The 16,137-nt window shown below is 32.8% G+C and overlaps 3 protein-coding genes across 3 annotated transcripts; all 3 read right to left on the reverse strand.

The window, feature by feature from the left end:
• Window positions 1-7,700: 7,700 nt before the first annotated feature.
• LOC131657686 (uncharacterized) lies at window positions 7,701-8,334 on the reverse strand. The gene is made up of 2 exons (XM_058927055.1): window positions 8,265-8,334; window positions 7,701-8,158 (listed from the first exon to the last, which is right to left on the reverse strand). The coding sequence occupies exons 1-2, from the start codon at window positions 8,332-8,334 to the stop codon at window positions 7,701-7,703; spliced, it is 528 nt and encodes a 175-aa protein (XP_058783038.1).
• Window positions 8,335-8,465: 131 nt separating this feature from the next.
• On the reverse strand, window positions 8,466-9,122 carry LOC131657687 (uncharacterized). Its single transcript, XM_058927056.1, has 2 exons — window positions 9,026-9,122; window positions 8,466-8,959 (listed from the first exon to the last, which is right to left on the reverse strand). Exons 1-2 carry the CDS (start codon window positions 9,120-9,122, stop codon window positions 8,466-8,468), a joined length of 591 nt encoding a protein of 196 aa, XP_058783039.1.
• A 5,032-nt stretch (window positions 9,123-14,154) lies between these two features.
• LOC131657688 (uncharacterized) lies at window positions 14,155-15,348 on the reverse strand. The gene has a single exon (XM_058927057.1). The coding sequence runs from the start codon at window positions 15,346-15,348 to the stop codon at window positions 14,155-14,157; it is 1,194 nt and encodes a 397-aa protein (XP_058783040.1).
• Window positions 15,349-16,137: the final 789 nt, after the last annotated feature.

Consider the following 16,137-nt stretch of genomic DNA (forward strand, 5'->3'; position numbering starts at 1 on the left):
ATTATCTTCATACACACTAATAAGGATAGGGAGTTGGTCTGAAAAGTCCACACGCATTAACACTTTAACAACAACATCCGGAAATTGAACTCTCCACTCATAATTACTTAAAGCTTTGTCAAGCTTCTCATAAATCCTTTGACCACCATGAAAGATAGGGCCCCTCCAAGTGAACTTAGGTCCACGTGTCTCCATGTTATCCACCTTACATTTGTCCATTCTTGTTCTCATTCTCCGACATCTTTGAATGGAAATTATAATAGATTTTATCCTCAAATTATAATAGTTTTTTAAAATTTCAATTTTATAATTAAAATGCAAAAATATATTTACAATTTAACACTAAAGTTCATTCATAATAGGTTAATAAGTAACACACTACTCAGGACTTCAAGGAAAGCACGCCCTTAAGGCCCAAACTCCACTACTAGATCAACCGTCTCGGGTTCCTCTATGTGTTAATTAACCTATTATGAATGAGCTTTAGAATTAAAATTACAAGAGTTAAATATTAGATTACTGAGCAAACTAACACATTTGTTAGCTCTCTTTTTTGCATTATCTCCTATGGATAAATATGGTTCTTTTTATATTTATATTCTAATTGAAAAATATTATCTTGTAAATTTCAATGATTGAAAGAAAAATAATTTGCAATTTTATTTTCAACATTTTTTTATGTTAGTCAAACATCAAATTTGATTAACTTACTAGTACTTAAGAATTATGTGTCTGGTTGCTACTGGATGTACCTAAATTTAATTCACAAATGTTATAAAAATTTTAAGGATAAAAATGATCAAAACTTTGTTAAATTATATGAAATTTGTATTTCTAACCAAAATCTTAACATTTTATTTTAAAAGGGATATTAGTAAAAGTACTTTTTATGGTATCAATTTGAAATTTTTTATTTTGTTAATTAATTTGTATATTTTCGGGAAAAAACCCATTTTTCATTTTTTTTAAAACACTCAATTTTTCCTTTGTCTTACATTGTTTAGATTAGAAATATTGACTAGTTTACTTTATTATATAAGGAAGTCATTTGTTTCATTCCAAAACACACCAAAAACTTATTGAGTTTTTCCTTCCTCACTCTCATAACTTTGCGTCTTTCGAATTGTCGAAGCGCTGACTTCTCCCTCTTTCTTTCTACTCGTTAAATTTTACGAGTACTTTCTTGAATTGTCCTTAGAGAATAATGTTAATTTCGCCTCATTTGAGTTGAGAAATTATCAAGTATAATTTTTCTTAGATTCTCTTTAGAGAATTAATGAAATTTCTCTTGGTTTGAAAAATTATTACGACTGGTCGTTATAACAGATCCCAAGATGGTATTTATACCATATTTAAATGGTATTAGTAGTAATAGTACAATATAGAAGTGAGTTATTTTATCATGGAGACGTCGTGGTTATTAAGAGTTGTTTTGCATAATTTTGGCAGTACCGCGAAACGTCTTAAAGAAAGTGCATTGTTCCGCGACTCGACCATGTAATTTCTTCGGTGGAAAACTTGTTAAAATCTTGATCCAACAATATTAAGACGTTTCAAACTGTCATGGCTACCGAAGAAATTATTGGTACTTTTGCGGATACTGTCTTTGACAAACCATTCATGTTTGAGAGATGTCACTTCAAATGCTGGCAACAAAAAAGATGTTTTTCTTCTTAATGTTGAAAAAGGTAGCTAACATTCTGACTGATGACATTTTGTTGCTCCTTCTGGATCAATCGACCAAACTAACGGTAAGAAATTTAAGGATTCAAAAGGAACACATAATAGTGTTGAAGTTGAATCTGCTGCACAGATTAAAGCGAATAATTTATAGCTTAGGAAAGAAATCACCTTATAGAAAGAATGATTATAACATTCTGAATGGAATCGCAAATGATCTGTGTCAGGGCCGGCCCTATGCATGTGCAGGGAGTGCTACAGCACAGGGCCCCCAAATTTTAGGGGCCCAAAATTTTTAAAAGATCCAATTTTTTTTTCTATAAATATTAATAGAAATAAATAAAATATTATGATAAAAATTCAATAAACTAAAAAAATGTTATAATAAAAATTCAATACATATAAAAATTGAGATAGATCAAAATTCAAAATAATTTTAATTAAATATATTATTGATTAATACATAAATATAATTTTTATGTCTCTTTTTTAATTAATATAATTGTATTTATATTTTAAATTTGGGCCCATTTTCAAAATTAGAACGGGGCCTCTGTGTTGATTGGGCCGGCCCTGATCTGTGTGACTATTACAGTAAATACGACGCTTCAAAATTTGTTTAAGAGGCTCTGAAAAACAAGTATGACATTGAAGAAGCTGGAGAAAATAAGAATGATTTTAGCAGCTACGTGAAGTATCAAATGGTAGATGAAAGGTCCGTAGAAACCCAAAGTCACGAACTTCAAAAGATTGCTCATAAGATAGTCACTGAAGGTATGTATTTATATGAACAATTCGAATTTCTTTTATTATTGACAAATTGTCCCCTAGTTTGAAAGTTTTTAAGAATTATGCTTTGTTACAAAATAAAATAATTTTAATTGAGAGACTGATTATTCTCATTTAAATTGAAGAAGAATCTCACAGAATGATTAAATAGAAAAGTCTTTGTAGTTTTAAACAACAAAAAGAAATTCAGTGTGGTTCTGAAGCCATATGGCAAATCATTAAAGAATTAGAACCACAATATTGTGAACTGAATTAAGAATTAGAACCCTTATATGGCCCCAATTGTTCAACCTAGACAACAACCACCATCTCAAAGAAATGAAGTTATTTTCCCTTTGTTTTAACTGTGAAAAACTAAGTCATATGGCTAAGAGATGTAGAAGCAGGCTTGAACCTGGTGTAGCCCGTAATCCACAACGTTAACCTGGCTAATGGACAATTTATTTCTATGATCATTGAAATCAACATGGTTGATGGATCTAATTGTTGGTGGATAAACACGTGTCTCTTGCCGTGTTTGTTATAATCGTGTTACATTTAAAACAAACACGAATACTAAAGACAAGAAAGTGTTGTTGGGAGATGTCCACACCACTAATGTTGTCGATATTAGAGAAGTGGAACATGGCCGCCTATGAAAAGACTTTAACCTTGAAGGATGTTATGTATACTCCATAGATTATAAAGAATCATGTTTATGTTTTTTCTTCTTTTTATAAATAAGGAAAGATTTAGTCAGTTTATTGGGGTAGGTTTGTACACCATCATCACAAAGGATGATATTTTTGTGAATGAAATTGATAAGTTTAAAAACTTTGTAAAGAATTTGAAAATGATTTAGTAAGAATTTGTAGTGATAGGTAAATTGTACGATTCTAGTTTATTTAATTATTTTTATAAAGAACATAGAATTGTACATGAAACAACTGCTCCATATTCTCTTGAAAAGAATGGTAAAGCAGGAAGAAAGAATAGAATTCTTACTGAACCTGTTGTTGCAATTATAATGAATTCTGGTGCTGCACCTTACTGGTGGAGGAAAATTTTATTGCCTGTTTGTTATGTCTTGAATAGAGTTCCCAAGTCAGAGATTAATATCTATCCTTATGAGATATTAAAGAAAAGACAACCAAACTTGTCTTATTTGAGAACTTGGGGATGTCTGGCTTATGTCAGAATTCTGGATCCAAAACGAGTTAGACTCGCTAGTAGAGCATATGAATGTGTATTCATTGTGTATGCAACAAATAGTAAGGCATATAGGTTTTATGACTTAAATGCAAAAGTGATCATAGAATCAAATGATGCTAATTTCTATGAAGATAAATTTCCCTTCAAATCGAGAAATAGTAGGGGCGCTCAATTGAGCCACATTCCTGAGATAAGAAGCACGGAAAGCACCAACAATGTGAAACAGAACTTCGACGAAGTAAAAGAGTCAAAATTTCTAAAGACTATGGGCCCGATTATGCGGCTTATAATGTAGAAGAAGATCCAATAAATATTCAAGAAACCTAGTCATTTATGGATGCAGATTTATGGAAAAAAGCTATAAACGATGGGATAAAATCTCTAGAATATAACAAGACCTAGCACTTAGTAGACTTGTATCTTAGTTGCGAACCAATCGGTTGTAAATGGGTTAAGAAAAGGAAACTAAAACCTGATGGAACTATTGATAAATACAAGGCTCGCCTTATAGTCAAGGGTTTGGACAAAGAGAAAATATAGATTTCTTCGACACCTTCTCTCTAATCACCAAGATTACATCCATTAGGGTACTTATTTCAACAGCTGCTATTTATAACTTAATAGTATACCAAATGGATGTTAAAACAATTTTTTTAAATAGTGATTTAGAAGAAGAAATATATATGAAACAACCGAAAAGGTTTATGATACACGAATAAGAAAAAAAGGTCTGTAAGTTAGACAAGTCAATGTATGGATTAAAACAATCTCCTAAACAATGGCATGAAAATTTTGATAACTTAATGATATCAAATGGGTATAAAGTGAATGAAAGTGACAAATGCGTTTATTACAAATCTAAGATTCGCATCTGCATTATCATATGTCTATATGTAGACGATTTACTCATACTTGGATCAAACATTCAGACCATTAATGATGTGAAGTCATTGTTGTGCAATAAATTTGATATGAAAGATCTCGGAGAAGCAAGTGTGGTTCTTGGTTCAAGATCACGAGATTCGAGCAAGGAATTTCTTTTGATCAATCACACTATGTGGAGAAGATCTTAAAGAAATATAAATACTTTGATTGTAAACCTGCGTGCGCACCATATGATCCAAGTGTGAAATTGTTTAAGAACACTGGTGAAATTGTAATACAAACAGAGTATGCGAGCATCATTGGCAGTATTAGGTATGCCACTAATTGTACTAGACGCGACATTGCATATGTCGTAGAATTTCTATGCAGATTTACGAGTAGACCGAGTAGCGAGCACTGGCAAGATATTGAGCGAGTCATGAGGTATCTTAAAAGGACCATAGATCTCGACTTACACTATCGGAAATTTCACGTTATGCTAGAAGGGTACAATGATGCAAATTGGAACATCTTATCGGATGAGTCCAAAGCTACTAGTGGGTATATATTTTGTATAGCTAGAGGAGTTGTATCTTGTAAACCAAAGAAACAAACTATCCTGGCTTAGTCCATAATGGAGTATGAGATGATAGCACTAGCCATAACTAGTGAAAAAGCAAACTGGTTAAGATGTTTGCTAATTGAGATCCCTTTATGGGAAAAACCTATGTCAGCTATGTTGATCCACTGCAATAGTACCGCGGCAATTGCAAAAATTAAGAACCATTATTATAATGGTAAAAGACGTCAAATAAGAAGGAAGCTTAACACCTTCAAAGATTGTATCTTTAAAGGAGCTTTAAGAGTGGATCATGTACACACTGATGAAAACTTAGCAGATCCTTTGACAAAAGGAATAACTAGAGAGAAAGTCCATAATACATCTAAGAAGATGGGACTAATGCCTTTAAAGAAATGAGTTTCTCATTATGGTAACCCGACTTAGATGATTGGAGATCCCAAGAAATAGGTTCAATGGGTAATAACAAGTTGTGAGCAATATGAAATGATCATGCAAGTGAAGCATGAATCTTGAAGTAATAAGAGGATGGGATAATAGTAACTCTTAATGAGATCTATACTCGGTATGAGGGAGTACCTAGGCTACAGGAGCACTCTTGATAGACTCACCTATGTGATTCTGGAACTTAGGCTGGTTCCTATGGAATTTAGAATCAAATTTCCTAGAGCCATTAAAGCACGGGCTGTTAGAATACACCTTAAGAAATGGTTGTGTGTGAGTCTGATGTCTGAGATAGAGTTTAAGACAATAGTGTCACTCTTGTTGAATTGGAATCCTACTTGCTATACAAAGGTTCAAGTCGTAGACACCTTTGTTTATGCACAATCTTAGAAACGTTTGATGTTATTTCTGAAACACTTTTTAAATTCAAGTGGGGGATTGTTGGAACATTATATCAATATTCCAAAATATGGAGATGAATTGAAAAATTTCCTAAGTCCCACATTGTGTGTTAGTTGAAAAAACTCCTTAGTCTCACATTGTGTGTTAGTTGAAAAAATTCCTTAGGTACCACATTGTTTAGAGAATAATGTTAATTTATCCTCGTTTGAGTTGAGAAATTATCAAGTATAATTTTTCTTGGATTCTCTTTAGAGAATTATTGAAATTTATCTTGAATTGAGAAATTATTACGACTGGTCGTTATAACAGATACTAAGGTGGTATTTATACCATATTTGAATGGCCTTAGTACCATTTGAGGATGCATTTCTAGATCGACTATCTACCGTGCAATTAGTAATCGAACAATATAGAACTGGGTTGTTTTATCCTGGAGGCGTCGTGGTTATTAAGAGCTGCTTTGCATAATTTTGACAGTACTACAAAATGCCTTAAAGAAAGCGCATTATTCCGCGACTCGGCCCGATAATTTCTTCGGTGACAAACTTGTTAAATTTGTGATCCAACACTTCCATATGGGTTTTTGTTAAGGGTGCTCATGGATGGATTATTCACATAACTAATCCATATTTAATTTATAATCATTTACTATAACCGTTTATCATAAATAGTCCATATAAATGGTTATATTTTTACATAATCGGTTTATCCATAACCATATTTTGAAACCGGTTATATATTTCATAATCGGTTCTAAAACTTATAACCAAAATTTAATTTAAATCCAGTTTTGAATATCAAAATAATTTTTTTTATATTTGAATATTCTTTTTCTTACAGTTTGTTTTAAATTTGTATATTTTCGGAAAAAAAATCCATTTTCCGATTTTTTAAAACACTCGATTTTTTGTATTTTAAAAAAAAAATGTTATTTTTTTGCGATAAAATAAATTTTCGTATTTATTAAAAAACTCAATTTTTCGTATTCCCAAAAAACTCATTATTTTTGTATTTATGAAAAATGGTTTTTTTTTTTTCATATTTATAAAAAACCTCGATTTTTTGTATTTTTGAAAAAAAAAATTGATTAAAATCTATTTTTATTATTTTCTAAAAAATTCAATTTTTCGTATTTCTCGAAAAAAAAAAACGATTTTTGGTATTTTAAAAAAAAAGGAAAAGCTAATATGTGCCCCAAGGGCTTAAATTAATAAATTAATTATAGAAATATTTTCTTAGAACACGCGCATTCAATGTGTTGAAACATTAAATATGACTTTATCACATTTAATTATATTTAAGTTTTTCTAATTATAGTATACTTAACATGTGCCATTAGGGCACATGTTAGCCCGACCCTTAAAAAAATTCAATTTTTCGGAAAAAAAATCAACTCTATAGTTTTTTTATTAAATTGATTTTTTGGTATTTCCAAAAAAAATTGTTTTTTTTCGTATTTCAAAAAAATATCGATTTTTAGATAATATTTTTATTTTGGATTTGGATGTCCAAAATATGGATTTGACTAAAACCATATTTATAAAATTAGTGGTTGTACCCGTGCGATGCGCGGAAAATAAGTTATTTTAATGAAGAGTTAATGTAAAATAAAAATATATGATACAATAAGTAATTAATTGATTAAATTAAGATTTTTTATGAGTCATGATTATATTGCATTGAATGAAGAAAGAATAAAATAAAAAAATACTATTGCATAACAAAAAATACTATTTATTGTAAATATGGTCTATCTCAAATTTTGGAAAATTTCTTTGTAAATGACGTTGTAAGTCTTGTTGGAGACATGATCGTCATCATCACATATAAGCAACTTTAACCCAGCACGTGAAACAGCAACATATAATTGGCCATGTGAAAATACAGGTTTTGGAAGATATATACCAACATTTTGAAGAGATTGACCTTCACTTATATTGATAGTCACTGCAAATGAGACAACAATAGGAAACTGTTTACGTTGAAAATTGAAGGGAATTCTTGGGTCAGATGGAGTCAAAGACAATCTCGGGATATAAACCTTTTGTGCAATACTACTCTGTGATATGACTTTCGCCTCTAGTACATAAGTACCCATATGTGTAATTATAAGTCGAGTATCGTTACATAAACTTGTTTGTTGATCAATATTCCTGAACAACATTACCGGAACACCAATTTTTAGTTTTAACTCATGTGTTGGTAGACCTGAAGAATTAATGGTGTTAAGAAATTCAGAAGTATGAATATGGACTATTATTGTTTTCACCAAATGAACATGGACTATCAGCACTTAAGTATGTTTTTTCATCACCTAGAATCAAAGTCATAATGTAGTTGTTCAATGTATCCACAATATCATTTGTAGGTTCTAAGATTGCCATATTTTGGAAAAAATTGGATCTTTCATATTATCCAAGAGTGATGGATATGTGGTATTAACAATTGAAGCAATAGGGTTGCTTGTATTCTTAGTTAGCAAGACATCTGGTATTGTAATTTCAGTTTCTCCATTTCAGTTTCCATCTCCAACATTTAAAATCCAACTTGAGAACTCTTTGACGTTATTGAGATTGGAACACGAAGATGTAGATTTGAGCCTCGTATTCTTTGTTAATGTTAAGACTCGACAAAATTGCCAAAGGTATGAAAAGTTAATGCTAGCATGTACAATATCTTGTCTCGTCCCTTTTGGAATGACAGGAAGAATTTGTCTAAAATCACCGTCCAAAACAACAACTTTACCTCTAAAGGGAACCTTCATACTTCTTAGATTAGAGACTCTGAGTATATCCCTAAACATTTTATCAACAACTTCAAAGGAATGTTTATGAATCATAGGCGCTTCATCCCAAATAATTAGCTTTGACCTAACAATTAATTCAACTAAAGGATCACCTAGTTTAATACGACACGTAAAATTCTCAATGATCTGTATTGGCATGCCGAATCTTGAAAGGGTTATCCTTCCACCAAGATTAAGTAATGGTGATATTCCAATTGAGGCCACTGTGAAAACAATATCTCATTTTGATCTAATTGCTGCAGAAATTGTCCTCCAAATGAATGTTTTACCAATTCCACCATATCCGTATAGGAAGAAAAGACCACCCCGATTATCATTGACGCTACTTATGATTGTGTCGTATATGTTCTTCTGTTCTTCGGTCATTGTGGAAGTTAATTTTTGGTGCTTTAAATACAGACTTTGGCGATCATGATTAAGCTCGTCATAAATAAGGCGATTATGAGTCATAGAAATCAAAAACATGTTTGCTAGAGGCATATTTGGGAAATCTTTCAAGCTTTTGTTGTTTCCCTGTAACAATGTAATATGATGGGAGAATTGACTTTTGTTTTGTTATTTCGCAAAACAATGTTGCGGTAAGCAAGAGTCGCCACCGACTTTTATTTTATCGAAGCAAAAAGAACAGGAAAGACCTTTTTAAAGATTTTGAGTTCGGGGGTAGGTTATATAAAGGGAAGGTGTTAGCACCCTTTGTATCCATGGTTATCCATGGGGTTTTAATTGTTAGCTCACTTGTTTTTGTTTGACTTGTTTGAAAATGTAGTGTGTGTTTAAAAAAACAGTTTACAAAAGAGTTTAACTTTGTAATGATCCTTGTATGGATGTATACAAAGTGTTATCTTGAAAGATGTTTTGAAAAACAAGGTGTGAAAAGTATTTGAAGATTTGATTTGTTGTGAGCAAGCATTTAAGAGTTACTTACCCTAATTTGTAAGGTCTTCACTATTCTTAAGGCTTTCCTTGAGTAAGAGTACTATCCATACCATGAGTGGGTAGGTAATCCTATATATTGGATGTGAAGGGACATCGAAGGGTCATTGATTGGTCATAGAAGGCAACATGTAAGGATACCTTAGCAATTCGAAGGGACTATCATCATTTTATCGTAGTGTCATCAAGGGACAAGATCAATTTATCGTAGGCAACTCGAAGGGACTATGATCCTTATATCGGAGGGACTATGATGATTTGAATTGTAGGCAACATTTTCTAAAGGTACCCCTACGCTCGAGGGACTTGACAATTATAATCGAAAGACAACAAGAGAGGGTTGCCCTAAAGGTGAGTGTGTTAACAAGAGTATGTTATATTCAGATATTTTATCTTGATTATGGTTAGCTAACGATTGATTTTAATATCGCCATGCAATCCTAAGGCATACATCTAGCAGTTAATATTTGTACAGAAAATTAAAGTGCGAAAATTAAATCTTACGCTATTACAAGGCTTCTGGGTGGTGGTTACAATTTGCCGAATGGGGATGAAAAATTAATATTACAAAAAAATCAAATAAAAATAAAAAGCAGAAATTAAACCATTAAATATTCAAGAATTATCGACTTGCAAATTGTACACAAAATCGTACAATTGCTCAAGATAGTATCTCGCAATCAAAACAAAATGTTAGTAATGAAATACAAGAAAATAGAAACATTATGTAGAATTCTTGATAAAAGTAAACTAACAAAAGAAAATTTAAATAAAGACTAAATTTAATTAAAAACTTATTTACTGCATAATTTAAATAATTAGTAAACAATTAAAATAAGTACCAGAGAAAGAAAATGTAAAGAGGCGTAAGGCCCAATTGACCCAAATTTACATTAACCCAAATTTAGAAGTCCTAACTAAATGAATGATAAAACACAAAAAAAAAAATAGAATGATGTAGAAACATGGGGCGGTACACATCATGGTTCAACTAATGGTTACTTTGACTTTTGCATCAGTAAAAAAAACATTTCTTGACCTTTTTATTCCATCATTCTGGATACGACACTTGGCATTGGATTGGGTAAAAAAATAAAGAAAACAAAACAAACACTTGCAATCGCATACCACCTCAATCGGAGCTCCGGCGATGTGATATGAAGTAAAGAACACCAACGTTCCCTTTTTCCTTCTTGTTATCTAATGAAACATATACACAAATAATAGAGAGGAAGAGATAGTTTAATTCTCATTTATTTCTAAAACTGATATTTTTTACTAAGCTAGATTACATGCCTTTTTATAGGCCTTTCATACTTAACCTATAAGCAAGCTTTCCTAGTCATTAAGAAAAAGTATGGCGGTTAATCAAGTTGTCCTACATCATTCTTTCTTAGTGACTAAGAATTACTACACCTCATGCTACATATAACTTAGTGACTAAGAAGAAAATCTTAATATCTACCTAGAGTTTTCTAGTCTCTCTTTCCAACCAAAAATCTAGAACACTCTTTTAAAATCTTGATTTAATTCTAACATTGTCTTCCTTAAATCAAGCTTTCAATTTTATCATCCCAAGCATTTTCTTCAATTTGTAAAATAGCTCAATCTTCAGAGGTTTCGTAAATATGTCTGCAATTTGTTCTTCAATGGGACAGTACTCGATCACCACTTCTTTCTCAGCTATCAACTCTCTTATCTTATGAAACCGAATATCAATATGCTTGGACCGTCCATGAAAAACCGGATTCTTACTCAGTGCAATTGCTGACTTGTTGTCGCAATATATCTTTGTAGGACTATTCTGTTTCTGATGTATCACTTCTAAAATTCTTCTCATCCATACTGTTTGAGTAGCACAACTGGTTGCTGCAATATATTCAGCTTCAGCAGTAGAAAGTGCAACAACTGGTTGTTTCTTTGAAGACCACGAAATTGCACCTGTGCCCAAATGAAATGCATACCCTGATGTGCTTTTTCTTGTTTCTATATCTCCAGCCCAATCACTATCCGTGTATCCAATAAGTTCCACATCATTATTACTAGCATAAAAAATACCTTCGGTCAGAGTACCTTTGATATAACGAAGAATCCTCTTTGCTCCTTATAAATGGCTAACACACGGTTCTTCCATGAATCTGCTGAGCAATCCAACTCCATATACTATATCTGGTCTTGTCGCAGTCAGATATCTTAAGCTTCCAATCAAACTTTTATATTGGGTTGAGTCTACCCTCTTTCCATCATTTTCTCTTGTCAACTTCAACTTTTCTTCAACAGGTGTATAAACTGGCTTTGAATGCTCCATCTTGAACTTCTTCAGAATATCACTTGCATACTTCTTTTGAGAAATGAAAATTCCATCATCTTTTTGGACGACCTCAATGCCAAGGAAATAGGACATTAGGCCCAAATCTGTCATTTCAAAATGTTGAATCATAGCCTCCCTAAATTTTGTAATCATCTTTGAATTATTTCCAGTGAAAATCAAGTTATCAACATATAGGCACACCATAAGGACATCGTCAGGATCAATGTATTTGATATATAGCGTGTGCTCGTGAGGACATCTCTGAAAACCATTCTTCACAAAATAAGAATCAATCTTGTTATACCAAGCTCTTGGCGCCTGCTTCAAACCATATAATGCTTTCTTCAATCTATAGACTTTATCCTCCTTTCCTTTGACCAAATATCCTGCAGGCTGCTCAACATACACTTCTTCTTCCAAATTTCCATTAAGAAATGCAGACTTAACATCCATTTGATGTATTTTCCAACTATTTTGAGCTGATATTGAAATAAGCATTCTAATTGTATCTAACCTTGCAACAGGAGCAAATACTTCAAAGTAATCAATACCTGGTTTTTGTTTGTATCCTTTTGCCACCAACCTTGCTTTATAGCGATCAATATCACCATTGGGTTTGTACTTTGTCTTGTACACCCACTTCACTCCTATAGCTTTCTTGTCTGCTGGTAACTCTGTCAGCTCCCATGTTTGATTCTTCTCTATTGCAGTGATTTCTTCATTCATGGCTTTTCTCCAATTTTCATCGTCAGCTGCTTCTTCAAAAGTAAATGGCTCACAATCTGCAAATAAAGCAAAGTTGATAATCTCCTCATCATATGGATCATTATCATTGCCCAAAACACAATCTTGTAGTCTGGCTGGTAATCTATGCGGCCTTTGTTGTCTGTTGGATGTTTCTGGCTCATCAGGTGTTGTTTGTTGTCTGTTGGATGTCTCTGGCTCATCAGGTGTTAGATTATATTCATCCACCTCTTCGTAATCATTTGAAGTTAATATTGGATCTTTTTGTGACTTTGAGGACCAATCCCACATTCCTCCTTCATCAAAAGTCACATCTCGACTAATAATCACCTTCTTTGTCTCTGGATTGTAAAGCTTATAGGCCTTTGAGTTTGAACTATAACCAACAAAGATACATCTTTCTCCTTTGTCATCTAACTTCTTTCTTAATTGATCTGGTACATGAGCATATGCAATACATCCAATAACTCTAAGGTGTCGGATTGAAGGTCTTCTTCCACTCCAAGCTTCTTCGGGAGTCTTTTGTTGAACACTTTTTGTTGGACACCTGTTTAAAATATAAACTGCAGTAGCAACAACTTCTGCCCAAAATTCCTTAGGCATTTGTTTAGCCTTCAACATGCATCTCACCATATCCATGATCGTTCTATTCTTTCTTTCAGCAACTCCGTTCTGTTGAGGTGTATACCTTGTTGTTAATTGATGCTCAATTCCATGTTGCTCAAAGAAACTTGTACCAGCGAGGTATTCTTGGCCTCTGTCTGTTCTCAATGCTTTGATTCTACAACCACTTTGTTTTTCTACAAATGCCTTGAATGTCTTGAAGGCTTCACATGCTTCTGATTTTTGTTTCAAGAAATACACCCAAGTCTTTCTACTAAAATCATCAATAAAAGTAATAAAGTACTTACAGCCACCAGGTGTTGGTATTTCCACTGAACACAAATCTGAATGAATTATCTCTAGCAGCTTCTTTGCTCGCCAAGACATTTCAGTTGGAAACGAATCTCTATGCTTCTTTCCAATTTGACAAGTCTCACATACTCCATTTGGAATATTCACAACAGGCAATCCAGAAACATATTCTTTTCTCGACAAGTAATTCAAGCCAGAGAAATGAAAGTGACCAAATCTCATGTGCCATAACCAATCATCATTTGGAATGATAGAACTCAAGCAAGGAAATTTTTCATGTTGAATTTTCAAAGGAAATAAGCGGTTTGGTGTCATTCTTACCTTTGTGATGAATCTGCCATTCCTATCGATCAACGTGCAAAAACCATTGTGAATCTGCATGTTATAACCTTTCTCCGACAGTTGTCCCATACTCAGGAGATTGTGATGAAGACCAGGAGCATAGAAAACATCACCAATAAAGTTTTGAGTTCCATCTTTCAACCTGATAGCAATTCAGCCTTTTCCCAAAATCAGAATATTTGAATTGTTTCCAAACTTCACGGTAGATTTTACCGTTTCGTTTAGAGAAGAAAATAATTCCTTTTTCCCACACATATGATTACTACATCCAGTATCCAGATACCAAATATCCTCTTCCTCAGAAAATATATTACTGGCCAAAAATAAGTTTTGTGGATTTTCAAAGTACTCACCTGAATTTTGATACGAACTTTCTGCTACATTTGCCTGATGTTTGTATCTGCAATCAGCTGCTTTGTGTCCAAACTTTCCACAATGATAACAACTATAATTCGTCATTTCTTGGTTGTAGTTACCTCTTCCTCTACCACGATTGTTGAATCCGAAATTGTTTCCTCGACCACGATTGTTGTATCCAAAATTATTTCCACCTGTTCCTTGATTAGATGGAGTGAAATTATTGTCTCTCCATTGGTTAAAGTTGCCACGTCCTCTTCCTCCATAATTTTCCCGGCCTCTGCCTCTATAATTTCCTCTTCCTCTGTTGAATGTATTTTGACCTCTTTCTTCTACAATATAGCTTGACTCAGAAGTGTTGTTGAAATTCACCTGACTCTTTAGAGCTTCTTCTTTTACCACTTTTTCGGTCTTTTCTAATATTCTGTTGACATGACTTTCAATGCTTCCCTGTAATTCTGCTACAGACAGAGTATCTGTATCGTGGGACTCAATTATTGTAGTCACCACATGGTCAAACTTCATCGGCATCGTACGTAGAATTTTTTCTACCACTTTGCTATCTGGAATATCTTCTCCATATACTCGCATTTTGTTGACGAGATTTATAACACGAGAAAAATATTGTTCTACTGTTTCTGAATTTGACATTTCGTATCTTTCATATTCTCTACGCAGCAATTGTAATTTGGACTTCTGAGCTTTCTCTACTCCTTTATGTGACAACTTCAATATGTCCCACGCTTCTTTAGCAGTTTTGGCATTTGCTATTTTGCCAAATATTGAGTAATCAATTCCTTGATGAATTTGTGAAAGTGCCAACTGGCCCCTTCTACGAGCAACTTCATCAGCTCCTTCTTGTAAATCAGGATCTACAAAGCTCCAAACATTGTGAGCTTTTAAATGTGTTGTCATCAACAGTTCCCAGTAACTAAAATCTAGCTCCGCGGTTAATTTTGGACCAGACCAGACAAAATTGTAATTTGCCATATCGCTCAAAAAATACTCACAATAATTTTTGACACAATGAGAACTCTTTTGTTCCTCACACACTCAAAAATATTTTTGACACTCACACTAGCAGGACCTAACCTGCTCTGATACCAATTTGTTATCTAATGAAACATATACACAAATAATAGAGAGGAAGAGATAGTTTAATTCTCATTTATTTCTAAAACTGATATTTTTTACAAAGCTAGATTACATGCCTTTTTATAGGCCTTTCATACTTAACCTATAAGCAAGCTTTCCTAGTCATTAAGAAAAAGTATGGCGGTTAATCAAGTTGTCCTACATCATTCTTTCTTAATGACTAAGAATTACTACACCTCATGCTACATATAACTTAGTGACTAAGAAGAAAATCTTAATATCTACCTAGAGTTTTCTAGTCTCTCTTTCCAACCAAAAATCTAGAACACTCTTTTAAAATCTTGATTTAATTCTAACACTTCTGCAACAAAACATTTACACAGATTTATCATTATGTTAAAGTGGTGAGTTGAGTTTGTGTTATGGGGAATGTTAGTGATGAATAATATTCATAATAATTAGTTTAAATAAAAGTTGTAGTGATGAATGACATTCACATGAGAGAAAAACAGTGTATCAAAAATAGATGGATTTGAGGCAAAATTCTAGATGTTTGTATGTTAGAAAGCATGTCTCATGCCTATGGATTTTTCAGATTTTTGTATGCGTAGGAAATGGAAAATATGTGGAATGAAATTAACAGCGAATGGAAATTAGTCCCTATAAAAAAAATTGTTAATAAGA

Source organism: Vicia villosa, linkage group LG3 (assembly GCF_029867415.1).
Source record: "Vicia villosa cultivar HV-30 ecotype Madison, WI linkage group LG3, Vvil1.0, whole genome shotgun sequence".
NCBI classification, from domain to species: Eukaryota; Viridiplantae; Streptophyta; class Magnoliopsida; order Fabales; family Fabaceae; genus Vicia; species Vicia villosa.

Excerpts from the sequence above, each read along its gene's own strand:
- LOC131657687 (XM_058927056.1), bottom strand. The coding sequence starts at position 9,122 with ATGACCGAAGAACAGAAGAACATATACGACACAATCATAAGTAGCGTC. Across the intron at positions 8,960-9,025 it reads ATACGGATATGGTGGAATTG|TGGCCTCAATTGGAATATCA; the intron begins GTAAAACATTCA and ends TTGTTTTCACAG.
- LOC131657686 (XM_058927055.1), bottom strand. The coding sequence starts at position 8,334 with ATGGCAATCTTAGAACCTACAAATGATATTGTGGATACATTGAACAAC. Across the intron at positions 8,159-8,264 it reads CATTATGACTTTGATTCTAG|GTCTACCAACACATGAGTTA; the intron begins GTGATGAAAAAA and ends TTAATTCTTCAG.
- LOC131657688 (XM_058927057.1), bottom strand. The coding sequence starts at position 15,348 with ATGGCAAATTACAATTTTGTCTGGTCTGGTCCAAAATTAACCGCGGAG.